Source organism: Acomys russatus, chromosome 21 (genome assembly GCF_903995435.1).
Source record: "Acomys russatus chromosome 21, mAcoRus1.1, whole genome shotgun sequence".
In the NCBI taxonomy this organism is placed as follows: domain Eukaryota; kingdom Metazoa; phylum Chordata; class Mammalia; order Rodentia; family Muridae; genus Acomys; species Acomys russatus.
In genome coordinates, this window is record NC_067157.1 from 53,154,408 (window position 1) to 53,179,765 (window position 25,358).

The window sequence follows — 25,358 nt, forward strand, 5'->3', positions numbered from 1 at the left end:
CCTTTGGGGCCTGCAAAGCAGATATCCTGTAAGTCACATATTTACGACTCATAACAGTTAGGAAGTAGCAACAAAATAATTTTATGATTGGGGGTCACCACAACATGAAGAGCTGTATTAAAAGTTTGCAGTGTTAGGGAGGCTGAGAACCACTGAGCCGCAGGAAGGTCAGAGGCCACAGGAAGGTCAGAGGCCACAGGTATATAGGGCCGAAGTATATCCTCATTTGTCTGCCCTCCTCCGAGAACAGAGTGTGATTTGAGCAGATCTTGAACAGATGGTGAGTCACGAGACCTGGAATTAGGCAAGAGGCAGAAGCCTGTATACGGCAAGGACTAATGAAGATGCATGTAGTTAACCGGGCCCCAGCTCCTGTCTATTTCTTTGGAAGTAGGAAGCAGACCCAGCCTGGCTGGTTTGGTCTGGGCCTGCAGTAGCTGAATTCCGGAATCTCTTCCTTGGTGTCACGTGCCTCCCTAGGCATCACTTGGGACTGCACACCTGAAACACGTCTGCCTAGAGAAGCCTCAGAGGATCTGAAAGACGTAGTTCATTGTCAGAATAGAAGGAACGTGCTGCACCAAACTCAGTTGTCAGAAGTGTGAGTGTGTGCCACACACACACACACACACACACACACACACACACACACACGAGTTTACATCCAGCTTGACACTATGTTTCCAGTCTGCTCCCGTGATACTTAAATACCGATTTAAATCCTCCAAAGCGTCTAGCTAGCCACTTCTCATTTTTCCACAGGCCAGGGTACAATTTTAACACTACACAATGACTCTTGCCAATTTGCCAAGAGCCACTAATTATTCTATTTAACTGATGACCCCACTCCAACATACCACGGCTTGCCAAATTTCTATTGTTGATTACTTTGTAAACAGCTTCTGCCCTTCTGTGGGTTGCAAAGTTTGCCAAACCCCAGTGGACAATTTAAGCTGGACTGCAAGCTCCCTGAACTCTCAGCCCCTTCCACCTCCGCTGCCTTCACTCCTGAATGGCACCACTCACGTTCTCACCAATGAGTACAGGACAGCAGTGGCTTGTTGTGGTCTTGCTCGGGCATCACAACCACCAGTCTGGTTGCTCAACGTGAGCCCTGCCCTGGTCCATCTCACTGACTCCTATGATAAGCAAAGGCCGTGTGTTTTCAATTTTCAGGCATCCCAGTCTGTACATCCTGGAATACGGAGACCCTTTTATAGCTAAGGGCCTGCTTGCTTAAACCACCTGACACAACCCGTCTCTCCTAGTACTCAAAAAGAAACCGAGCCTGGGGTGGTGGCACACGGCTATAATCCCAGTAGCTGGGGGGATAGGGCTGAGATGGGAGGATAGCATGTTTGGGTCATCATTGTAAGATTGTAAGGCTGCCATATTAAAAGTCTAGCTCCAAAAATTAAAAAAAAAAAAAAAATCCATGATGTGAGTTGGTAGCTCACATTCAAAAGTCCCAGCATAACCCCCAGGCTACAATCCTTCTCCTTTCTGGACAGCCATGCCTACCGGAGTGATGCCTATCAGGCCACATGCCACACTGGATGAAGAGGTCTCATTAGTCCATGTTCAAAGCAATGCTTTTCCATATCCTCCCCCTTAAAGGGCCACTAGCTCTTCTCTGTCTAGGAGCTGGAAGCTGCCTGCCCTCAGACACACTTGCCTCTTTCTGCTGCTTTACAGCCAGTTGACAGGGATTAAAGAAAACAAATAAAAATTGCCATTCAACAAGGGCCAAACTCCAGAGGCTGCCAAGGAAGGGCTTCCTCGGTCCGGACTTGACAAGGCAGCTCCTTCATAACCTAACAAAGAAGGCTGTGACATGTTTAGATACAAATACAAGTTGGCGATGTCTCTTTTTTCAGAGTTCTGAATCCACTATGGGGTTGTGGGTTGGGCAACACGAAATGACCAGATGACTGATGCCAGGGCCAATGCTCTCAGGGCAGTATCCCTAGCATCTGTAGCAGCAAGCTCCGCTCCTGGGGTTGAGGGAGACAGACAGGTGCAGCCCGGCCTTCTCCAGTTCCCACCCTGAGTTTTGTCAGTGTAAGGAATGGCACGCACACCCTACCATCCTTTCCTTCTGCTCCTTATGATTCAGGTGTGGAAGCTTCAAGGTGCACGTGCAACGTGTCGGAAGATACAGACCAAGATCAGGTGTCGGACATGAAAAGGCAAGACAAGGTAGCCATCCTGCTTGTAAGCCAAAGCCCGGGGCTGAGGCTGGGAACTGTAGCCACAAGGAAGACATGGCCCCAGTCACTTAAACATGATGCCGGTCCACATCAACAGTGGGTGCTCACTAAATGTCTAGTGAAAGGATTGCAAGCTCAACGCACTGTCTGAGCATGCTTGGACATCAGGTGAAGAGTCAGTGCAGGACCCTGCAAAGTCAATTGCCATGTTGTAAATGCATTCACCCTGAGATCCAGCTCTGCTTATGGTAACCCAGTACAAAGGTGGGTCTTGTCCTAGTGGCTTATTCCACTGCTGATGGTCTGTTCTGGTTGGAGACAGGGCTATATAGTGCTCGCCTTGCATTGAAGGGGACTGGCTGTCAAGGTAGATGGGCCTTCTGTACTAGCTGACAAAAGCAATCAAACTTTTAAAAAATTTTGTTTAGTTTCCGTGCATTGGTGTTCTGCCTGCATGTCTGTGTGAGGGTGTCAGATTCTAGAATTGGGAGCTGCCATGTGGGTGCTGGGAATCAAACCCAGGCCTTTAAGAAGAGTATCCGGTACTCTTAATTACTGAACCATCTCTCCAACCCCCAAAAGCAACTTAAAGAACTTCTTTCTGCCGGGCGTGGTGGCGCACACTTTTAATCCCAGCACTCAGGAGGCAGAGGCAGGTGGATTGCTGTGAGTTTGAGGCCAGTCTGGTCTACAAAGTGAGTCTAGGACAGCCAAGGCTACACAGAGAAACCCTGTCTTGAAAAACTTAAAAAAAAAAAATCTTTCTGCTCATAGTTTGAGGGCCTTGTCCATGAAAGGCATTGTGTCCACAGTGACAAATGGTAACATTAACCTTGCTTTTTCCTTTCTCCTCAGTCTAGGACCCTAGCCTATAGAACTGTGCGGCCCATAGCCAGGGTGGGTCTGCCCATCTCAGTGAACCTAACCTAGAAATCTCCTTACCTGTATACTTAAGGGTTTGTCTCCCAGAAAATTCTAGATCTGGCCAAGTTGACAACTAATACTTGCCACCAAAACAGCCTTGCCAGTTTCTATATTTTCCACCATGGTAGATGGCCAGCTAGCAAAAGGAAATCACTGGAACGGAAGTTGGGAGAAGGTGGCTAACTTCTGGCATGCAGGTGATGGTACAGTGCAGTCAACTGCCTGGGTAGTGATGGGTCTTGAACATCTGTTTGGTTTTATGATGTAACTTAGGACATATCTGTAATGTCTGTCTCATACCAGACTTCGCAAATCTCTGACATTTTAGCAGTTGGCCTGTGGCACACGACTAGATGTGGAGTCGGGGCTGCTACACAGACCAGGCCAGGCACATAAGTCGGGGGGGGGGGGGGCTTGACCTTGTCGGTAGCAGAAAAGAAGACACAGAGAGCAGGCAGCTGGGGACGGCCAGGCTTCTGGAAGAGATGCCATCTTTAGAGGACAAAATGCAGACCACCTGTGTGGCACAGTCACATTGTATGTGGCATCTGCCAGTGCCTGGTCCCTGTAGCCAAGGAATGCTCACCTGCACCTCTGCCTATAGTAAGGTTTGGGGAATCATTAAGTCCCTGGCTTTGATTAGACTTAGCTGGTTTTCAGGTCCACACTACTTCCCGTTCTTTTCTCAAGGCTGGCCAATGGCATGCCCCTCTTGAAGCTTTCTCTGTCTTGTCCAGCCTGGTCACTTGTTTTTCTGTTTTTGTTTTTGTTTTTCCTCTGAAGACTGGGTCTTAGGTACCCTAGGTTAGCCTCAAATTTCCCATGCAGCCAGGGATGACCTCGAACTTCCATCTTCCTGCCTCTATCTCCCTAGTGCAAAGAGTACAGTTGTGGTCTACCACACATGGTCTATATGGTATTAGGTATCCAACCCACGGTTTGGGGCCTATGAGGCAAGTATTCTGTCACCTGACCCATAGGCCCATGCCTAGTCAGTTTTTCCTTGGGGGAAGGCCTAATATTCATGTCTCTGATATGAAGCAATTAGCAATGCAACCATGGACATTCTTGGTGTGTTATAATTGGTCTCATGGCTACAGCTGGGTGAGTTCTTGCCCTATGGCTTTGAGGTCATTAAATCATGGTCACTTGCAAGCTATGGAATGCAATAAAATAATATAAAATAGTCCTGGTCTTCCCATATCCCCAAAGGCTAAGTAAAAGTATACCTTCAGGGTTAGAGTTAGTAGTCTATACAGTATAGGGGTACTCGGTGCAATATAGGGGCGCTCATTGTAGTATAGGGGACTCACTAGGCCCCTGGAGTAGTAGGTAGCCTTTGCTCATTCACCCAACCACACAGCAAAAGGAGACCCTGTCCAGGGCCGGGATAGCAGTAGCTGCCGGCTCTGGTCTCGATCTAACCTGCCTGCTGCTCCTGAAATGTGCAGTTTTTAGCTGCAGGTGAACATCCTTAGAGGCGAGGAGGAAGGAGCAGGGAAAGGCCTCATCCACCAGTGATTTGAGTGCAGGAATTGGACTTCAGAAGTGTCAGGGGCAGTGGTTTAACACGTCAGAGAGACCTCAGAAGCTAAGGAAGCACGTCCTTCCGTGAGCTTGTGAGCAGATGGCCATGTTACACACCTGTGGAGGAAACGGTCTTTGGTGGAAAATGCTGCTTACTTCTCAAACCTTCCTCTCATTCCAAGAAAAGAACTCCCCGTGTGACAACACACGTTATCTTTATGCAAATAATGTGAAAGTGGTTTTCCACCTTCAGGGGCCCACCACCAGTTCTCCGCCCAGCAGCCTGCAGGATGATGCACACGGCACACTGACCTTCAAATATAACACCGGCCATGCTAAGCTAGAAACAGAAACCTCGATTTTATTAATTGCTGTTGGATTTGTATGACTCTGCCTTCTCCTCGCCACAGCTGCTGCCTGACGCAACACACACGAGGGTCAAATTTACAAAGCCACGTTGTTTACTCTGAGCACTTGCACCAAAAGCATCACTTGAGACTTCTTCCAAAGCCACCTCTTAGAGAATCAGTGGTGGCAGAATCTCACTATGGAAGGAGCAGGAGATGAAAGGCTAAAACCGGAGAGCTTGTGTTACGAGTATCAGTTGTCTTTGTCTTAAGATTGCCACCAAGGCCAGAGAACGAGCTTGGTCCAACAGTCTAGGGATCTGCAATCTGCACTTTGAACAAAGTTAAGGTCACCAACCTTTCCTGGTTTGACTGGGCATTGCCCACCTACAGACCATTCTATATGCAAAGTGGGAGCAGGATGAGCAAATGGGACAACCCAAAGTCCCTCCGGGGCAAATACGACACAGACAGAGAAAGAGGTAAGTTGAGCTGAACAATCTCATCCTCTCTCCCTCCACCCTGCCCATCCCCCTGGAGCTAAGAACAGCATTGGTTACGTGGCCAGAGCCTCAGGGCTTCTTTCCCATAGTGTTTGCAGAACTTCTGGGGAGTTCAAAACACATTTGTTCTTGCCCAAAGTTTTAGCCTCGTTCCCATAAACCTGCTGCACATCCACTCTAGCACAAGCAAAGCATCTTTCCCCCTTGGTCTCTCCTACCCTAACCTCCTTTCTCTCTACCCAGTCTCATACTAAGGGTTTAATCTTATGAGAGTGCCTTCAAGGAGGCAGGGGGATCCTTTCAATACAGCAGCGCCCCTTACAACCCCCTACCTTGTAAGCATGCTTAGGCTGGTCTCTATGGCTTGAGGGCATGGAGCAAGGCGGCCATGTTGAATTAACCCTTTCATGTCTATGACAGGCTATATAGGATGCACAGAAGAGGGAACTGAACACCCAGATTCGGTGGGTCTTGGCTTCATCCTGGGTGGACCTTATCATGAGACCTCTGAATTCATCTTTTTGGAGCCTTCTCTGGGTGCCTTCTGAGATTAGGAGAATGCTGCCAGGGCGCAATTCTCCCATAGAATATCCTTCAACACAGGAACACAGCTCTGACAACTCCCAGGCCATCTGCCCGGGGCACTCCAGCATCCCATACCCCCATACCCCCCACACCTCCAAAACCACTTTCTCTGCACACATTCCTGATTGTCAGGGCTCCCTGAAAAGCATGTGTGCTCCATGCCATCTGATCGTGTGCTTGTCTGACTAGATGGGAAATACCTTGAAATACCTTCACCTTCCTTTGGGGCTTAGGAGCATGTTGAAACGTATTTTCCTGTTCCACAATGAAAAATAAAACCAAAACCAAAGTCCCAGGCAAAGCAACTGAGTCACAAGGTTTACAGCAAGGCTCCCTTAACTCCATACTAAGAATGGAGCCCAAGGCTGGTCTCCCCCCAGAGAGCTGTATGCAGCCTGCCTCCAAAGGGAGCCTCAACACTGGGTGTGCTTGCTCAGCTCAGTGCTTCCCACACCGTGAACTCTATCTAGGGATGGGGTGGGTGGGGGGGACACAGGTGCACAGGGTAAATTGGTAGGGTGACACGCATTCCTAGGATTTGAGAGAGGTGGAGAATTCTTTTCACCAATAACCCCCTCCTTCCCAGAAACCTGGCGTCCGTCCAGAGACGAAAGCCTCCTCCCAAGGACTGGAAAGGCCTCCTATCCCCTCAGGACCCAAGAGAGACGGAACTGGAGGAAAACAGAAAAATGTGTTTTGCCCTGGGGGATCAGAGCAAACTCTCCACCTACTCTACTTAACTTGAAATTAAGTCATTTAATTCCCATCTCTGGTGTATTAAAGCAAAATGCTACAGGCTAACCTCAAATATTTTTCATTCTTTGAAAAATTAATATGTATCACGAGCATATGCAAATTTTATAAATGCAAGATGTACTTTACATAATTTATAAAATATGTTAAACTATTTGTTCCTGCTTAGAAGATTGATATGACAAAAGGAATGTACGCAGAAACCCTAAGGTTTCTTGTCTGTCACCATCAGCCCCCTAAGACCATGCTCAAGACACCAAACTGAAAGCTGTAACCAGAGCCACCAGTGGAGCCTAACGCTGCCTAAAACAAAGGAGCACAGGAGCCTTCCTTCTCTTTCCAAACCATAGCAACGGCTCAGGCGACTTGCTCAAGTCAGGCATCAGCTCATAGCACTCAGTATGGCAGCTGCATCCCCAAATTCACTGGGGATTATAATTATAATCTTTACATTGTACATTTTTCTCCATAGAATGTACAGTCACACCTTTTACCAAGGGTAAGAGATTCATATGTGAAATGCATTCATATGCACACATGTGTGCACACACCACACATGCACAGCCCACACCACACACACACACACACACACACACACACACACACACACACACACGGTGCAGGGGGCAGGAGTAAATGGATTATTGTTCAAAATAAACAGGCTAGCATAAATATATTGTTCTTTTTTGTTTGGTTGGTTTTTCGGGACAGCGTTTCTCTGTGTAGCTTTGGCTGTCCTGGACTTGCTTTGTAGACCAGGCTGCCTCTGCCTCCCAAATGCAGGAATTAAAGGTGTGCGCCACCACCCAGCTTCTTTTTAGAAACTTTAAAACCCCAGCGAGTGTTTGTTGTGCAAAGAGAGGCCCTGAGGTTGATACCCAGCACCCATGTAAAAATTTTGGGCAAAGCAGCAAGCCCCACTAATCTCAGTAACAGGGGTGTCAGATGGAAGGACAGAGACTAAAGGATCCCAGGGCTGGCTAGGTAGCCAACTTAGCCAAATCAGCAAGCTCTGGGTTCACTGAGATGCCACATCGAATGCAATATTACCTGAAAGATTACATTAACCAACCTCACGTAGACTGCATCCCCAGGTATCAACCCCAGTCATCCTTCGTTCCCTGAAACTGACAGGGAGATGTACCAGAGGGGTGTTTTTGTAATAAGCTTGGTGTCGAATAAAATCATTTCTCTAGAGGCGTCACAGTGACTAGGATGGAGCAACAATGCCACAGTTGACCTGAGCTGGGTTAGCAGTGTCATCTCTCTTGAGAGTCAGAATACAAAATTCAGAGTATCTGGGACAATGCTGCACGGTGTCTTGGTGAGATGCCTTCATCTCCCCACATTTCTGTATGCAACAGCAGAGAGAGACAAGGTTTGCTTCCTGTCACTAAGTCTGCCCAGGACTCTGCACCACTGGAGGGAGGGCAACGCCCTCTCCTGGCCCCTGTGGGAGTCTCTCCAGGTCAGGATGGAGGGCAGCTTCATTCTGTTTTATCAAGGCAGATTGTTTCTGGGGTTAGGCAAAGCAGATCTGAGGGCTTGAGCAGCGTGTTTGAAGGGGTGGGATGGAATAAAATGCCTGTTGACAATACACTGCAGACATGATGAACAAGATGGCTCAGTGCCTTACCCGCCCAGAACCGCCTTCCTGCAAGCCATGCCTGGCTGGACCAGAGCAAGGCTAGGTGTCCATACACGACCTCTATAGAGCTGCTCTCCTTCACATCCCAGCCTGTTTCTTTCTCCCCCCACCCCCCCCCCCTCTATCTCTCTCTCTTGGTTTTTTTTTCAAGACAAGGTTTCTCTGTGTAGCCTTGGCTATCCTGGACTCACTTTGTAGACGAGGCCGGCCTCGAACTCACAGAGATCCCCGCCTGCCTCTGCCTCCCAAGTGCTGGGATTAAAGGCGTGCACCACCACTGCCTGGCCCGTTTCACTCTCTTAAGGAGAGGGCTGGACTTCTTGGCTGAGTCCAAGAACAAACGCAAGGCGTTTTATTATAATCTCTTGTTTCCTGTATAACTAGGAAGGTAAACCACGAGATGGGATGTTGGCAGAGGAGAGGCAAGGTAACCATACAAGAAGCAACCTAGGAAGCACCTCTTCGCTGTCTGAGGCTGCCCTACAGAGGGCCTGGACCGACACCGAGTTACTACCTCCCGGCTCTGGAGTCCAGAGGTTTCAGATCCGAGATCCAGGCGTGAGTCCAGGCTTCCGGTGGCCACGGAGGCCCCTCTGCTCATAATACCACTCCCCTTGATCCTCACGCCATCGTCTCTATGCGCATCTTTCTCTGAGTCCATTTTTCTTCTCTAAAAGAACTCCAGCCATGTGGGATTAGGGCCCATCCCACCCCCAACCTCACCACCCGCGAAGCTGCTGTTTCCAAACAAGGTGAGATGCGCAGGCATTCGCCATCCGCAGGGCGCATGATGCTGAGTGAGCATCCGACCCTGGTGGCCTTTCTCTCTGCCCAGCTCCTTCTCCACTGTGTATATTCCACACAGGCTCCATGAGGGGAGATCTGAGACATCCCCGTCATGCCTAACCACAGGGCCCAGCCTGTTGTCCAAGTTGGAAGCTACAGCTGACCAGTCACCAGATGGATTAACCAGTCATCATTTTTTCCCATATTCTCCTATATTGACCTCTCTATGCCCTTCATTGGGCTGTTTCCTACTTAGTTCTTGTTTGGCATTTAGACTTTTTTTCTCCAGCTTATAAAATGTATACTTCAAAAAAAAAAATAAGATTCAGAAAATCTATAGACAAATTTAAAATATTACCTCTAACCATAACTCCTAAGAATAGCACTTTAAGAGAATTATGTCTAGAATGCATCTGTGAAATGGATGCCAGATGATGTCCACAGTTTGCATTATGCTATCTTGGTGACAGAGGTACTGCTGAGTACCTTTTCTACAGGCCTCTCGGACTGCTTCTATGGCCCCCATTCATTCCCCCTGCAGCCTCGTGGCACAGAAAGGCTGCCATGGACCCCTGCACATGTGCTGAATCCATGCACCCCCAGATTCATATGTTAATGGTATTTGGCAATGGAGTATTTGGAAAATAATGGGGAATAGTTGAGGTCATGAAGGAGGGCAGCATACCCATGTGTTTTGGAAGAAGAGAAAGACAGAGCTAAGAAAGATTCTTCTGAGTCTCGAAGGGATGTCCTTGGTCATGACAAGGTCCAGAGAGACCTCTTCTCCAGATGCCAACACCGTGTCCTTGAACTCCCTACCTCGAGGACTGTGGCGCTACATAAGCTTCTCGTCTTTATAAATACCTCAGCCTGCGGTATTCAGTCATAGCAACGGAAGATGGACCTAGACAAAGTGTTGACAGTGAGGCCATGATGATGTGATAATTCTGTCTCCTTTACAAGCCTGGTTGCTAAATGACACTGGGTTCACCCTCCGTCTCACTAACACACACCTCCCCTCTCCCCCTTACACACACTTTAATACCTGGCTTGTGATGCACTTTCAAGGCCACTGTAAAATGGGACTAGGCTGTCCCTTGCTCTGCACCATTCTTTGCATGCCTACAGTCCAACTATGCCTCAGTTTACCATGGTTTGGTTCTAAAAGTCTCCGTGGGAGCGGATTCTCAGCACAGGCAGTTTTCCACCCCTGCACCCAAGTCAGTTTAGTAAATGCCCTCCAAGTGTGCCTTCCAAAACAAACTCTAAATCCTGTTTGTTGACACCTGCTGAGAGGCTGGGGCAGGGTGGGGAGGGGCTGGGCTGGGGTAGCTCAGCTAGTGGTCTGCCAGGCATGAAGTCCTGGGTCCCATCTCCACCAGTAACTTGTAACTTGCTTGTTGTGGCTCATGCCTGTAATACCAGCTTTTGAGAGATGAAGCCAAGAAGATCAGAAGTTCATCTTTGGCTACACATGAAGAACAGAAAACAAAGACAGCCTGGGATACAGGAATCCCTGTTTAACAACGACAGCAACCAAAACAAGCAAACACAAAAAACCAAGACACCTGCTGAGCAGGGCCAGGCCCCAAGACTTGCTCGAGTTGGTCCTGGCAGATGTCTGCTTTAAGAACCTACAGATCCTATGAAAAGGCTCCATAAAGCATAGCTCAGAAAGCAGCTGAAAATCGCTTTAAAAATCTCAGCTTACTTAGAGCCACTCAAGCACTCATATCTCCACAACTGATGCACAAAATAACGAACTGCCTATTAAAAAGGCAGCTGCGTGACCAAACCAGCAATGAATACACAGGCTCAGAGCCAATGCTTACCAACACCCAAGAACCACAGCAAACAACAATGAGAAGGGCAACTGGCCGCCCCTCTCTTTCTACAGCCCTGTGGAGCGTCATCCCAGAAGTTCCCCTTCAAGGGCATCGCCACTCATGCCAACAGCCGCATGTGCCTAGCTCACGTGTAATCCAGTTCTCACGCCCACCTGTTCCTGCAACTCTCTGCTCAGGGCTCCAGGGACTAGCAGTAACTGGATGCAGGTCAAATGCGTGCTTTAGGAGAAGACTTTGTCTTAATGCCTGTATTAGTCTGGATTCTATGGAGCAACCGAATGAATAGATATACAAAGGGAATTAAATAGAGTGGCTTACAGTCTGTGGTCCAGCTAGTCCAACAACAGCTGTCTCCCAGTAAATCCAAGAATCCAATAGTTGTTCAGTCCAAGTGGTTAGGTATCTCAGCTGGTCACCAGTATTTGCTGGAGTCCCAGAAAAAGTGGGTTTTAACACCAGCAAGGAATGGACTTGCCAGTGAGGGTAAGCAAGCAAAGAGGGAGAAGCCGCCTTCTCTCATGTCCTTATATATAGGCTGCCACGAGAAGGCGTGGCCAGATTTAGCATGCCTCTTCCTACCTCAAGTGTTAAGAGATTAAAGGTGGGTCCAATTAACTAAAAATCCCTCACAGGTGTGCCCAGAAGCTTGCGGGTTTTTTTAGTTAATCCCAGATGTAGTTGACTACCAAGAAAAGCCATCTCAATGCCAATCAGGCAAGCTGTCCCAGAACCAGCCTATAATCTGGCAAACTGGATTCAATGGGTTAGAGGTCAGTGGAGTGCCCCAAAGGTGCCATGCAAGTATTCAACACCAGGCAGGAATCTTTGGTAAAGTCTGTGTCCCTGGTGGGATTTCTGGAAGGGCAGAGCCTGCCTTCCATAGCTGTGTCTTTCCACCTACTGTCTACTTGTCACCTGGTGACAATAGCCCTTAGGTGGAGCCAGAACAGAATGACACCTTTAGCCATCTGGCCTCAGAGGCCCTGACAGTGGGAAATCCCCTGGCCCACAGTGCCTTGTCTAGGGCAGCGGTTCTCAATCTGTGGGTCTCGGCAAACAGCTGGGGATCACAGATATTTATGTTATGACTCATAACAGTAACAAAATTAAAGTTATAAAGTAGCAACAAAAGTAACTTTATGGTGGGGGAGGTCACCACAATATGAGGAATTGTATTAAAGGGTTACAGCATTAGGGGAGGTTGAGAGCCACCTTACTGTGAGCTAGGCCTGAGTGCAAGTTTTTATAGTTTTAAAAATATAAGAAAATAAGATGCTAGGCAACAGATATTATGTTATATGAGGTTTATTAAATGAACATGGGGGGAGAAGGAAAGGGGAAGGGGTACCCCAGAGAGAGAGAGACAGAGACAGAGACAGAGACAGAGACAGAGAGAAGAAGAGAGGGGAGAGAGAGGAAGAGTAAGAAGGAGTAGAGAGAAGGCCAGGAGCTGGGTGTGTCCTTTTATATAGCCCTGGGCAGGGCCATGCCCCCATGGCAGGTAGGTAGACAAGGACATCACAGGTAGGCAGACTGGAGCGGAATTCTAACACAGATAATGGTCCACATAGTCAAGTGGCCTCAAAGCACCAGATGGCGGTCCAGGAAACAACATCTAGAGAAAGGGGTTAGTCTTGAAGCCCTAAACAGATCTTGATCGGGACTGGCTGGACAGTGCGGCCTGTAGCCAGGCTGCAACACCAAGGAACAGGGGTGCCATTCATCTCCGGGGGTGTCTGCCAATGTGGTTCCTCCCCAGCTCCGTCTCTTGGCCTCCCCCTTTCACCAGTTCCCCGTAGGCCTCTCCAGAGCTGCACTCTGACAGAGGGACTGCCTTCTCTGGGACCCAGGTAAGCCTGTGTCCAGCCTCTGTATATGCTGCTGGGGACTCCCGAGGTGGTGGGGCTCCAGCTGAATCCCTGGAAAGCAAGCCTAGACTCCAGAGTAAGCAGGGTGTACCTGGTCCTCCTCTCCCACGTGGCCCCTCTCATCTCCTGTCTCTCCACACTGACTAGGGCTGCTTGCTCCCAGGCCTCCCTTGCTTCCAGCTAAGTTGGTGTCCAGATGATCTCTTTGTCATTATCTCCACACACCACTGGTTCAGCAACACTAGCTAGTGTCTGCCTGAACAAGGCATGGGCATGGGCCAGACCGCACACGGCTGGCTACTGTTCTTCTGGTGTCATTTAGCCTGGCTCAAGTGACAAGCTTGAGGAAGCAACTCTCACAGGAGTGTGCTGGGGAACTGTGTTAGTTTTGTAAGCACGGGCCACACCCAGAATTCACACATCAGCAATGTGGATGAAGCACACGACTTTCCACGGCATCATCCTAGTCCTGACTCTCCCTCAATGGCCCTGAAACACAGACAATGAGCCTGTGAACACAGACCAAGACTCACCCTTCCTCACAAAGAGTTCTCTAGATGATGTAGGAAGTAAAATCCTTACTTTGAAAAAAAATTTTTTTTTTAAAATTTTGCAATTTGCTACACTCAATGTAACACACCAGGGACCATTAGTCAGCAAGGAAGAAGCAGCACAGACTTAGGTCTACTCCAACAGGGTCTTGGCAGCCACACCCAGGCATACTTTCCGACATGGCAGAACACGGAGGGCCTGCTGGCCTCAGGGTGGGGAAGGGCATAGACTACTATGATGTGGGGAAAAGGAGACAGAACTGCTAGAACCAGTAGCCACCACAGCTGTTTCCAGAGGTACAGGAACTGAGCTCCCCTTACCCCATATTTTGATCCGTGGGTCACAGGCTGCTTCTCTTCTAGATCCCTCATCTTGTGGTGTCTGCAGAAGGTCCCCTTGACACCTCACCTTGAATACTGAGATGACCCAGGGAGCTGCACCGAGGGGAGGGAACAGGTTACCAGACCCCCCCCCCCAACCCCCACCCAGCCTGAAGGTGAGATTGCTCTCAGAACTGCACACAGGGCTCTGACTAGGTGAAAAATCTACTTACCTCAGGAGGACAAGAACTGACTCCTGGGCTGGAGAGATGGCTCAGAGGTTAAGAACACTGCCTGTTCTTCCAAAGGTCCTGAGTTCAATTCCCAGCAACCACATGGTGGCTCACAACCATCTATAATGAGATCTGGTGCCCTCTTCTGGTGTGCACGTATACATGCAGACAGAACACTGTATACTTAATAAATAAATCTTTAAAAAAAAAAACACCTGACTCCTAGTTCCTATGGCCATCTATTTTAGATCACCCCACCTTCACTCCCCACACACCTACACATACAGAAATACTAAAAACCAACCCAGTGTCTCTAGACACTATAGGAGCCCATCCTTTCCCTCATGGACAGCCCTTACTGATGCTGGTATTGATGAGGCACAGAGATGCGACCACCTCTTTCAGACAGGGACAGGCAGCTTCTCTCCCACACCTCCTCGGGACACACCTTAAGTGTGCGTGTGTGTTTACTTGTGAGGCAGGAGAAATGGCCTGCCTCCAACAGGGACCATGCAAGGCCTTTAAATGCCATCTGGAGCCTGCTCCTCTATTCAAGCTCAACCACCACCAGTCAGCCCATGGCAAACACAGACAAGTGGCCTTCATGGGGACTTGGGTTGGTGTACAGAAAGGGATACATCCCTTTCTGTGACCAAACATAAAACAACAATGAGTCAAAACACTTGACAAGAAACACGGGGCCCTTGGTTGACTCCACCTCCTCTTCTTTATGTCAAACATACTGAGTTTTTGAGATTGCCCAAGTAACAAGCCATAATGAGATGAAAAAGATGTGCCTACCATGCCTCATCGAGTGCTCGCCCCTTTAAGTGACTTCTCTAAATTTCACCTTACAGCTTACATATTTCTTTATTTTTGAGGCAAGATTTCATATATCCTAGACTGATTCCAAACCAGCTCTGTAGCTGAAGATGACCTGGAATTCAAGCATCACCACACAGGATATACAGGAGTGCCCAGGATCGAACCCAGGTTCTCCTGCATGCTGGGCAAGCACTCTACCCACTGTGCTACCTCTCCAACCCAACCTCAAACAATTTAGGAAGCATTTTGTCCACAGTGCCTCATTCTGCATCTCCAATCAGCAACTGCAGGCTTGTCACTTGAACCAGGGTTCCTGCGGCTGGTCAGCGGTCGGCCTGTAAGCAGGTGGGCAGAATATCTTATTGGAGGTTACAGAAATGGCTCAGAGGTTAAGAGCATGCACTGCTCCTGCAGGAGAGCTGGACTCAGTTCCCAGCGCCCACATCAGGCAGCTCACAACCACCTGTAACCTGTAATCCAGGGGGAGTCCAGCACCACTGGCCTCCATGGGCACATGAGCTTATGTGCACAGACTAGATTTCAAACACACACACACACACACACACTTTTAAAGACCTTTAGATTACTTTATTTGGCATCCTAGAACTGAGAGTGCTGTCTCTTCTCCGTGCCCATGGGATGAATTCTGTGGGGCTGTGGGCCTTTTAAAACCAGGAGCAACATAGCTCATGGGCTCTCCTAGGCTGATTCAGACTTCTTGAACAGGGACAGTGAACTTGGCAGCCAGGTCTGGAGCTGGGTAGGGTTGGAGGTTGGGAGCATTTTCATTTTGTTTTATTTCCCCAGTCTTCTCTAAAATAGCAGCTCCGTCTTAGCCTTCTTCACCAGCCCCCACTGCCTGCCCCCAACCCCCGACATTAACAGACTACTAAGTTTTCTGGTGGTGGTGTTATTTTTTTGAAGTCTGTTGTATCAAGAAGAAAGAACATGACAACAAAAATCTCAGACTAGCCTGTCTCAGCCTACTTTCCTTAGAGATTAATAAAGCACATGTCCCTTGAGGGCTGGAGAGATGGCTCAGCGAATAAGAACACTAGCTACTCTTCCAAAGGACCCAGGTTTAATCCCCACCACCTGCAAGGAGGCTCACAATTATCTGCAACTCCAGTTCCAGGGGATCAAATACGCTCATACAGGCATAGGAGCAGACAAGGCACCCATGCACCTGAAATAAATAAGTAATTTTTAAAAAGCACAGCCCCCCCATAGTGATTAATCTGTATGATACAAAGGCAGTGAAGTCCAACCTCCACCCCACTTCTTAAAACTGTCTTCCTCTTTTGACTTTAAAGGAACTTGTTTAGGCTCCTTTCTCCTTCAGCGGGTCTGACTGAATGTTTTCTGTCTACATAGTGAGACCATCCAGGAAAAGTAAGACAAAGGCCCCACCCTCAAGTCAATTACTCACAAATTACCATCCATGAGCTTGGGTGTGGGAAAGTATGTTTTTTGAAATGCCCCAACCCACACTGCACGTTATCTGTCACTGATGCCATTGTGGTCTTTGGTTTGTGAGCTTCCTCAGAGCGGCCCTGGACTCAGTGGTGCCCTGGCTCAGGTAGTTAACAGAAGAAGGGGAGATGATAAAGAGAGAAGCTTTGTTAGGGAACCGTGACCCAGGTGGAACTCCAGGAAACAGTTCATTCTGTTTCCCCTTTCAGGATCAGCTGCAAAAGGCCGGCTATAGACTTTCTGCTCAGAGTGATTCGTATGCCAGAAGAAACCATTAAACCCCTCAAAGAGGTTTTGATCCAAAGCAACATGGCGGAGCTCTCTGCTGATCAAGCAGCTGCTCAGCCCATGACCTGGATGTAGGCTATAGAACCACAGGCTCAGGAGAGTGTCCTACACGGCAGGGCCTTTTGCCTGGCTGGGTAACAATAGTCTTTTGATTGCAGAGAGCTAGGAAAACAAGATAGATTAAAAACTGGCTCTGGCCAGGCATGATGGCGCATGCCTTTAATCCCAGCACTTGGAAGGCAGAACAGGCAGACTGCTGTGACTTCGAGGCCAGCCTGGTCTACATAGTGAGTCCAGGACAGCCAGGGCTACACAGAGAGACTCTGTCTCGAAAAAACAAACAAACAAACAAACAAAAAACAAAACAAAACAAAACAAAACAAAAACCTGGCTCTGTTCCCTAACACTTGCTGAGATACCAGACAAGGATGCTGTGGAGATGGGGGACACAGTTCCTAGTCGGATGCGTCCACCAGAACCCATGAGCCTTGCTTGGCATGATTCACACACCATGCCCACCTCATTCTCCTGTAGGAACCACGCTGGCTGCTCAGACAGCTCTTCCCTCTCCATTCGCACCACTGCAGAAATGCCTCCATACTGCTCAGCCTGACGCCCATGAGCAGTGTCCTCCCGGGAAACGGGGACAGACCATGTGGGACAAGCCTTAACTTTACTCAACTTTGAAAGGCCAATTGTCTCGAATAATTAATTCCGGAGTTTCCTTTGGAATTTGTTCTGAATGTTTTATTTGTAATGATAAAGAAAAATTCATCTTTCTTTCTTTTTAAATCATTAACTCATTTTAATTTCCACCAGAAACAAGTAGGTGAAAGTACCCACCAAATATCCCCTGGAGCAACCCCACTCTTATGACACAGAGCCTGAACCTCGTTGCCGGCTTAACTCCAAATGAGAACCGACTCCTAGCTGTCTGTTTGAAATCTGGAGAGGGCTTATGGCAGTGCAAACAGACATGATCTCGGATTTCAAGCTGCCAGACTCTGGAATAGCATGAAGAATACGCAAGTCCTCTAAATGGGATCTAAAAAAATAAAAAATAAAAAGTACAACCAGCATTGTTAAGCCTAACTTTATATAGACGACTCTCTCCTTGCTGCAGTGTGGGAAAGTATGTTTTCTGAAATGGAATGTTCACCTCAGTCAGCTATCTTCTCTCCCGCAATCATGCAAATCTTCCCTCTTCACGTAGCTGTGATGCCATCGCTGCCCTCTGGGCCTGCCTCTGACAAGTGTTGCCTTTTTCTACACCACTCTAGATGCCTAAATACTAGAGCCACACTAGACTACAGCAGGTGATGCAGGGAGGCACACTCTGTGGTCCCGGGCTAATGGGTGTTTGGTTCCAATACACCATAGACAGCAGATGCAACAGTTCTAGTCTTAGGATTTTGTGACCGTGCTTGCCACATAAGAAAAATCCCTCTAATACAAACACCCGACATCAGAAATAGTAGCAGACGTATTTGTAAATTCTGAGTCAGTGAGGGAAATCCTGAATAAGGATGTTGAAGTCATATTTTTCTCCTCATAAGTATTTCCAAAATGTACAAAATAAGGTGCATAAAGCATGATGGGATTGCAAGATGGCTGACTAGAAGTGCCTCTGCAACCAAAGGAGGAAGACAAAGAACAAACAGCTGTTCTCCCTGAAGTGTTTCTGACAGAACACCAGAGGCCTTTGGGGACATAGGGGAGCACAGAATGGGGACACACAATTGGCTTATTTTTTTTTTTTTTTTTTTTTTTTGTTTTTTGAGACAGGGTTTCTCTGTGTAGTCTTGGCTGTCCTGGACTCGCTTTGTAGACCAGGCTGGCCTCGAACTCACAGTGATCCGCCTGCCTCTGCCTCCCGAGTGCTGGGATTAAAGGCGTGCGCCACCACGCCCGGCCACACAATTGGCTTATAAAAGTTCTGAGTCGCATAACACCTTCTGGTCACAAATCCAAGGACTTTGCTCAGTGGGCCAACAGCCTCAAGACATAGACCCTGAGAACACTGGCTGCTGGAGGGGAGCGCAGCCTTCTGCAGGGCCTGCATCCCGCATGGGCTTGCTGAATAGCAACATGGCTGCATGGCTCCACAGGATAGCCATGCCCCCTGACCCAGATTCATGCTGCCAAATGCCACCTTGAGACCTTCCCAGCAGGGGTCCTGTGAAGCCGCCAGGCAGCTACCTCCAACACTGCTTCATCTTGGCCTTTAAAGCACTCAGGTGGCCCTGCTACTCCCTCACACCACAGGAAGCAGCCGGCTGCCATTCTGAGTGGCTCAGTCCACAGGGCCCCCTGGGAAGCCGACAGGTGGTTGTGTCTACCCACTCGGTTCCCCACAGGAAGCAACTGAGATGCCTCCTAAGTGACTCAGCCCACAGAGACACCTGGGGAGCAGACAGGTGGACCAACTCCCTCAGCTAGTCAGCCTGCCAGGAGAAGCTTAGTTTACTACCATGTGTCCTGGGAAAGTAGCCAAGCTGTGCTACACACCCTACCATCGCCAGGAAGTTATCTGACTTTCCTTAGGCTTCTTGTCTGACCTGCGCACCAAGCAGCAGATAGAAAGCCCTCTCTGAGCAGGCTGCCAGTCCCCTTCCCATTCACCCCTCCCCACTGGAATATTCTACAAAGACACCTCCACAGCTCAGACAGAGACAGGAAACCATCCTGGCTATCAGTGTGGCCCTCACACTAAAATGTACACACCCTCCCGACTCTGACAACTACACACCACCTACATGTGTTTACTGATGCCAAGTCCAATCAACATTAGAGCCAGGGTAGTCAGCGAACCTGTTCCACTTAAATGCTACACCCCAGAGAAATCCTAGAAACTCCTGTAGCCTAGGTCCTGTGTCACTCACCCACATTGCCAACGTTTATTACAGCAGATGAAGCCATATAAGCAACTACTGCGCCAAGCTCAGAACAAAGCCACCACAGCGTACTTGAGCTGCACTCCAGACACATAGCTGCAAGGGAGCCTTTTACTCTAGAAGCCACCCTCCAACACTGGCAGAGTATAGAGACACAAGACAAAAAATTTTAAAAATAACATAAAATAAAATAAATTATAAATAAGAGAGACTATGATGCTTCACAAGAAACATGGAAACTCTTCTTCCAATAGACCAGAAAGAAAAAAAAAAAGTCAAAAGAAGAGTTATAAAGTAACTCAATGAGGCACAGGAGATCACAGGCAATGCAGGATATAAGAATCATAACTTGTGATGTGAGTGATGAATTCAGCAGGGATTGGGATCTTTAAAACTTTGGAACTGAGGATTTCAGTCAGCGAACTACAAAGCAAGCAAGCGAGCAAGCAAGCAAAAAGATACAAATGAACAGAACAGCAGAGGGCCTCAATAGAAGATGAGACCAGGCCCTCTCTTGGCTTTTGCTGGCTCTTGCAGTCACACAGATAGAAATATACACATACATAAATAATAAAATATACCTTTAAAAAATCCAATCACATGTTAAGCATAAAAGAATGGTCAACCTGGTGTGGTGGTACAGTCTTGTAACCCTAGCGTTCAAAAGGCTGAGGCAGAAAGAGCCCAATTGAAGGCTATCCTGAGATACTTAGCAGGACTGTGTGTGAAAATAACCAAAACCAAAGAGGATCAAATGAATTGTAACACATTAAGATCTGCTCTGGTAACACTGGACTAAAACAAGACCTCAACAAGAATGACTTTTGAAATGATATAAACTCAAGGGAATTGGATGGCACGATCCTGGGCCAGTGAGTCAGCTCATCAGGAAAAAGAACATGTAAAGGCACTTGTCATATAAGCCAGATGCCCTGAATTCGGGCACCAGAACACATTAAAAACAAAAAACAAAAAAGCTAGTCAGTGGCACACATCCAAAATTCCTACAGTGAGCCAGGAAGCAGAGACAGAAGGATCCCAGAAAAGCTCTCAAGTTGCTAGCCTGGAGTGCATGGTACAGCAGCAAGAAGCAACAAGACAGACCCTACCTCAAACAGGAAGAAGAGTACTAACTCCCGACTTCTACCTCTCTACCCATACAACCAATAAGACTAAACACACACACACACACACACACACACACAAAGGCATGCACCTGAACATTCAATAGGTCAGTAAAGAAATCAAAAGAAAATTTAAAAGTACTTGAAAGAGATAAAAATGGAAATATAACACACTAAATCCTTTGAGATAAAGCAAAAGCTGAATAAGAGAGAAAGCTGACAGAACTAAGCATCTGTATCAAAAATAGAGGAAAGGGTCAAATAAAAAAACTCAGTGGTGCAAAGCAAGAAGCTAGAAAAACAGCCAAGCCAACGGAAGCTTAGCAAAAGAGAGGTGGCCAAGACCAGAGAAGAAACAACAGAATAAAGAAAAGATGAAAGATGAACGAAACAAAACTGAGGTTGTTTTTTTATTTTACAAAACAAAACAATGTTTAGCTACACTAACTGAGCAAAACAGAGAGAACACCAAAGTAATTAGAAGCAGGAAAGGGGAAAAAAAAGAAAGAAAGAAAGAGACACTAAAACCAGCGCCCCAGACACAAAAAGTCACTAGAGACTGTTAGGAAGAACTAGATGCTAACACTTGGATGGCCAAGAAGAAATGCTGCATTTCTGGCACATGTAACCTACCAAAAATGAACCATAAGAGCATAGAAAATCTGAGAAAAAAAAACCAACAACAACAATGAATCCCAAGAGAGTTCCAGTGATATAGAGTCTCTTGAGAAAGAAAAGCTTGAGACCAAACCTTTTTAAAGAACTAACATTATGTGCTCGCTTCGGCAGCACATATACTAAAATTGGAACGATACAGAGAAGATTAGCATGGCCTCTGCGCAAGGATGACACGCAAATTCGTGAAGCGTTCCATATTTTTAAACAGTCATAGGGGAGGGGAATAATGGGAAAATGGGGGGGGGGGGAAATGGGAGGATACAAGGGATGGGATAAACATTGAGATGTAACAAGAATAAATTAATAAAAAAAAAAAAAAAAAAAAAAGAAAGTAAACATAAAAGAAAAAAAAAAAAAAAGAACTAACATTATTTTTTTTTCCTCAAATAACAAAGGGGGAAAAAACAGAAATAGAAAGAACCCTTCCAAACTTTTTCTAGCAGGCCAAATTATTGTAATACCAAAATCAGATAATTACGTTGAAAACTACAAGAAAGAGAAAGAGAGAAAAAGAGGAAACTACAGGCTAATATCCCCTATGAAAATTCTTGATAAAGTAATAGCCAACAAAAAATTAATAAGATCCAAAAGATTATATACCATGCTCAAACGAGATTTGCCTCAGAAATGCAAGGATAATTTAACGTATGCAAATCTATAAACCTACTACATCACATTGATAGAATGAAGGTAAAAAAAAAAAAAAGAATGGTCACCTCAGACAGATACATCACTTTGTGATTAAACTCCCTCCACCCCAGTTACATACAGCAGGAACATGCTTCAGTGAAACAATAGCCCACAGCCAACACCTTCGTGCGGCTGAAATTCTTCCCTCTAGGTCAAGAGCAGGTAAGCAGTCTACATCTACCACTTCAGCCTACTATTAGAAGTCTTATTTTGGCCCGCAAGATAAAAACTAAAGGGCCAGAAAGGAGAGGATAGTTATCCTTGTTTGCAGATGATATGATAGAAAAGCCAAAGGCTCCTCCAAGAACAAACAAAACCAAGCCCCCCCCCCATTAGGCTGATAAAGAAACACAATAAGGTTGTACAATACGAAATCAACACACAAAAATCATCATTTTTACATTAATAGTGAAACTGCTGGGAGAATTCAGAGAATCAGCCTAAAGATCCAAAAGTCATAAAATACTTAAAAATGAATTTAACCAAGAAAGTATGTGATCTCTACAATGATCACTACAAAACCCTGATAAGAGAAACTGAAGGAGGGTGGGCGCTTAGGGCCTCAGTGGCACAGTGCTCATGTGGCATACCTGAAACCATTCAACAACACCAAAAAGGAAATAAATGTTAAAGAGGGCATGGGAAAAACACACAAAGAGACACACACACACACACTTGTGTGCACACACAGAGAAAGACATTCCAAGTTCATGAAAAAAAAATATTGTTAAAATGTCCATACTACCCAAATGGAATCTACAGATTTAAAAAAAAAATCCCTAACAAATACCACTGGCATTCTTCTTAGAAATAGAAAACAAAGAAACAAACAAAAATTCACTTTTTAAAATTGGTATGAAACCACAAGAGACTCTCTGTAGAGACAAAGCAATTGTGAGCAAAGGGACAATGCCTGGGTTATAAACACTCTACAAGGTCATTATTAGATGACAGACTGTAAAGCATTCTAATAAGACTTGCTCTTTTTTTTTTTAAATAGATTTATTCATTTATTATGTATACAGTGCTCTCTGCCTGTAAGAGGGCATCATATCCCATTAGAGATGGCTGTGAGCTACCATGTGGTTGCTGGGAATTGAACTCAGGACCTCTGGAAGAGCAGTCAGTGCTCCTAACCTCTTAGCCATCTCTCCAGCCCCAAGACTTGCTCTTCTATTGACCTCAACACACCATTCTCTGCTCCTGGGCTTCCCTGAATTAAAGCTTACCTTACGTCATACAAGCACACGCACACACACACATGCACACACTCCAGCGCGCGCGTATGCACACATGCACACACACACACACACGCGAGCGCGCGCACGTGCGGACCGGGTACTTAGGCACAGAGTCAAGCCCATCCCTTTCCCCCTTACATCACCCTGTAGGGAATTTGGGATTTCATTGTTTCATCTCTTTCAACTCCACATATGTCTATGACGATCACAAAATAAGAAAGAAAAAAACAAACAAACACGAGGAAGAGAGCAATATGTTGCCATTTAGTTTTTAAAGATGCACGTATACTTGACTCCCAGCACTGCAAACCAAACCAAACCAAAACTGCATGTGCATTACACATCCCTACCCACAGACTCAGAGAGCCTACTGCCCTTGGGTGTACACCAGCCGTGGCTTAACTCTTTCCATCAGGATAACTAAGCAACACGAACTACTCACTTCTGGGAAGGAAAGCGGGCGAAGCATCTAGAGAAGGCTTATTTACTGTTTCCGGCTCACCCTCCATGGCCGCTCAGCCTTGTACTATTAGCATTTCTCACTGGCTGGAGAGCCTTTTGTTGAGTGGGGTCAAAATGAGCATTTCTAATCTAAAGCAATCAGGAGAGACACAGCAGCCCAGTGTGATGGCTTAGTGTGCCGGCTTAGCATGGCAGCCTAGGGCATGTGTGTGAGGAGCCAGGAGCAGACCCTCCCATCCTGGGGAAGAAGCAAGCATGAAGGGCGTGGCTCTTACGGCTGGAGATGAAGTAGCAGAGACAGCCATTGATCCTGCGGTACAGCTGCTTGTCGATGGGCCAGATGACCAGCGTGCACAGCTGGATGGCGTTGACGATGAGCCCTGAGGCGATGAACACGTAGCAGAAGACCAGGTGACACAGAAACTGGGACTTCAGCAGCCCGATGAGGTCCATGATGTGGGAGATTCTCAAAATAGATAATATGTGTGGTGGGATAGTTCCGGAAGGGAGAAAGGTCCAGGGTTCAGGAAGGTGTCTGAAACACATGAATGTTGTTCATTAGCAAAAGCATGGCATGCGTTATACCAGAGAGAACGCAGTTACAAAGACAAGTATATGCTGGAAGTTAAAGGGTCACTAAGTTTTATTTAGTAGGCATCCATACAGTCCGTCTTACTTCCTGTTGGGCACAGTCTAGGCCCTGTTAGAGCAACCTTCCTTTAATCCTCCCAGCAGCCTCTGGGACAGGAACCAGGCCTGGAAAAATGGAGCAACTGGGCCAAGGTCATCCAAATTGCTATTCAAACAGCAGCCAAGGTAGCATAGACTCCCAGACTCACACTGAGTGGGCCCTGGCTACACAGCTCTACCCAGTCTTTTCCCATCCCCCTCTGCTTGCTATCTCACTGACCTCAACTCACCAACCCACCACCCCCCACCCCAACCCCTGCTGCTCAACTTCCCTGAACTCAAGCTTACTTTGAATGGCATGATATGTATACATACATACATATACATAGCAATATTGTTATGTGTAATATATAATATTTATTTATATATTTATGGAAGGACTTAATGAAGGGAGCCGATGACTGAAGTCTGCAAATTATCAGTGAACAAAAGTATGAAGGCCAGAAAACTGCCCTGAGCTGGGCGTGGTGGCACACACCTTTAATCCCAGCACTCGGGAGGTAGAGGCAGGTGGATCACTGTGTTTGAGACCAGCCTGGTCTACAAAGTGAGTCCAGGACAACCAAGGCTACACAGAGAAACCCTGTCTCGAAAAACAAAATTAAAAAAAGAAAGAAAGAAAGAAAGAAAGAAAGAAAGAAAGAAAGAAAGAAAGAAAACTGCCCTGAAACACCCCAGAGTTGTTAAAGCAGAAAGAAACTCAGCCTGTGTAGAGAGGCCATACTCATGGTCCCATTAACTCGTGCTCTGATCTAGAACAAAGAATGAAATGACCCCACAGCTCAGCAGAGGGCTTTGGAAGAAAAAGTGGAGGTGTGCTGATGCTCTGGTGGTGGGACTTTTAAGAGGTGGGGACTGGTAGAAGGTGGCAAGATCACAGTGGAACTGCC

At 47.0% G+C, this 25,358-nt stretch overlaps 1 protein-coding gene and 1 non-coding gene across 2 annotated transcripts in view; one reads left to right on the plus strand and one right to left on the minus strand.

Moving 5' to 3' along the window:
* Agpat4 (1-acylglycerol-3-phosphate O-acyltransferase 4) overlaps window positions 1-24,311 on the minus strand; it is a 70,838-nt gene extending 46,527 nt beyond the window's left edge. The window contains exon 1 of the mRNA XM_051164236.1: window positions 24,054-24,311. Coding sequence (XP_051020193.1) covers window positions 24,054-24,231 — 178 coding nt within the window. The 5' untranslated portion in view covers window positions 24,232-24,311. The remainder of the gene's footprint in view (window positions 1-24,053) is intronic.
* Window positions 21,481-21,587, plus strand: LOC127205425 (U6 spliceosomal RNA). The gene has a single exon (XR_007832636.1). It is a non-coding gene; the product is annotated as a U6 spliceosomal RNA (small nuclear RNA).
* Window positions 24,312-25,358: the final 1,047 nt, after the last annotated feature.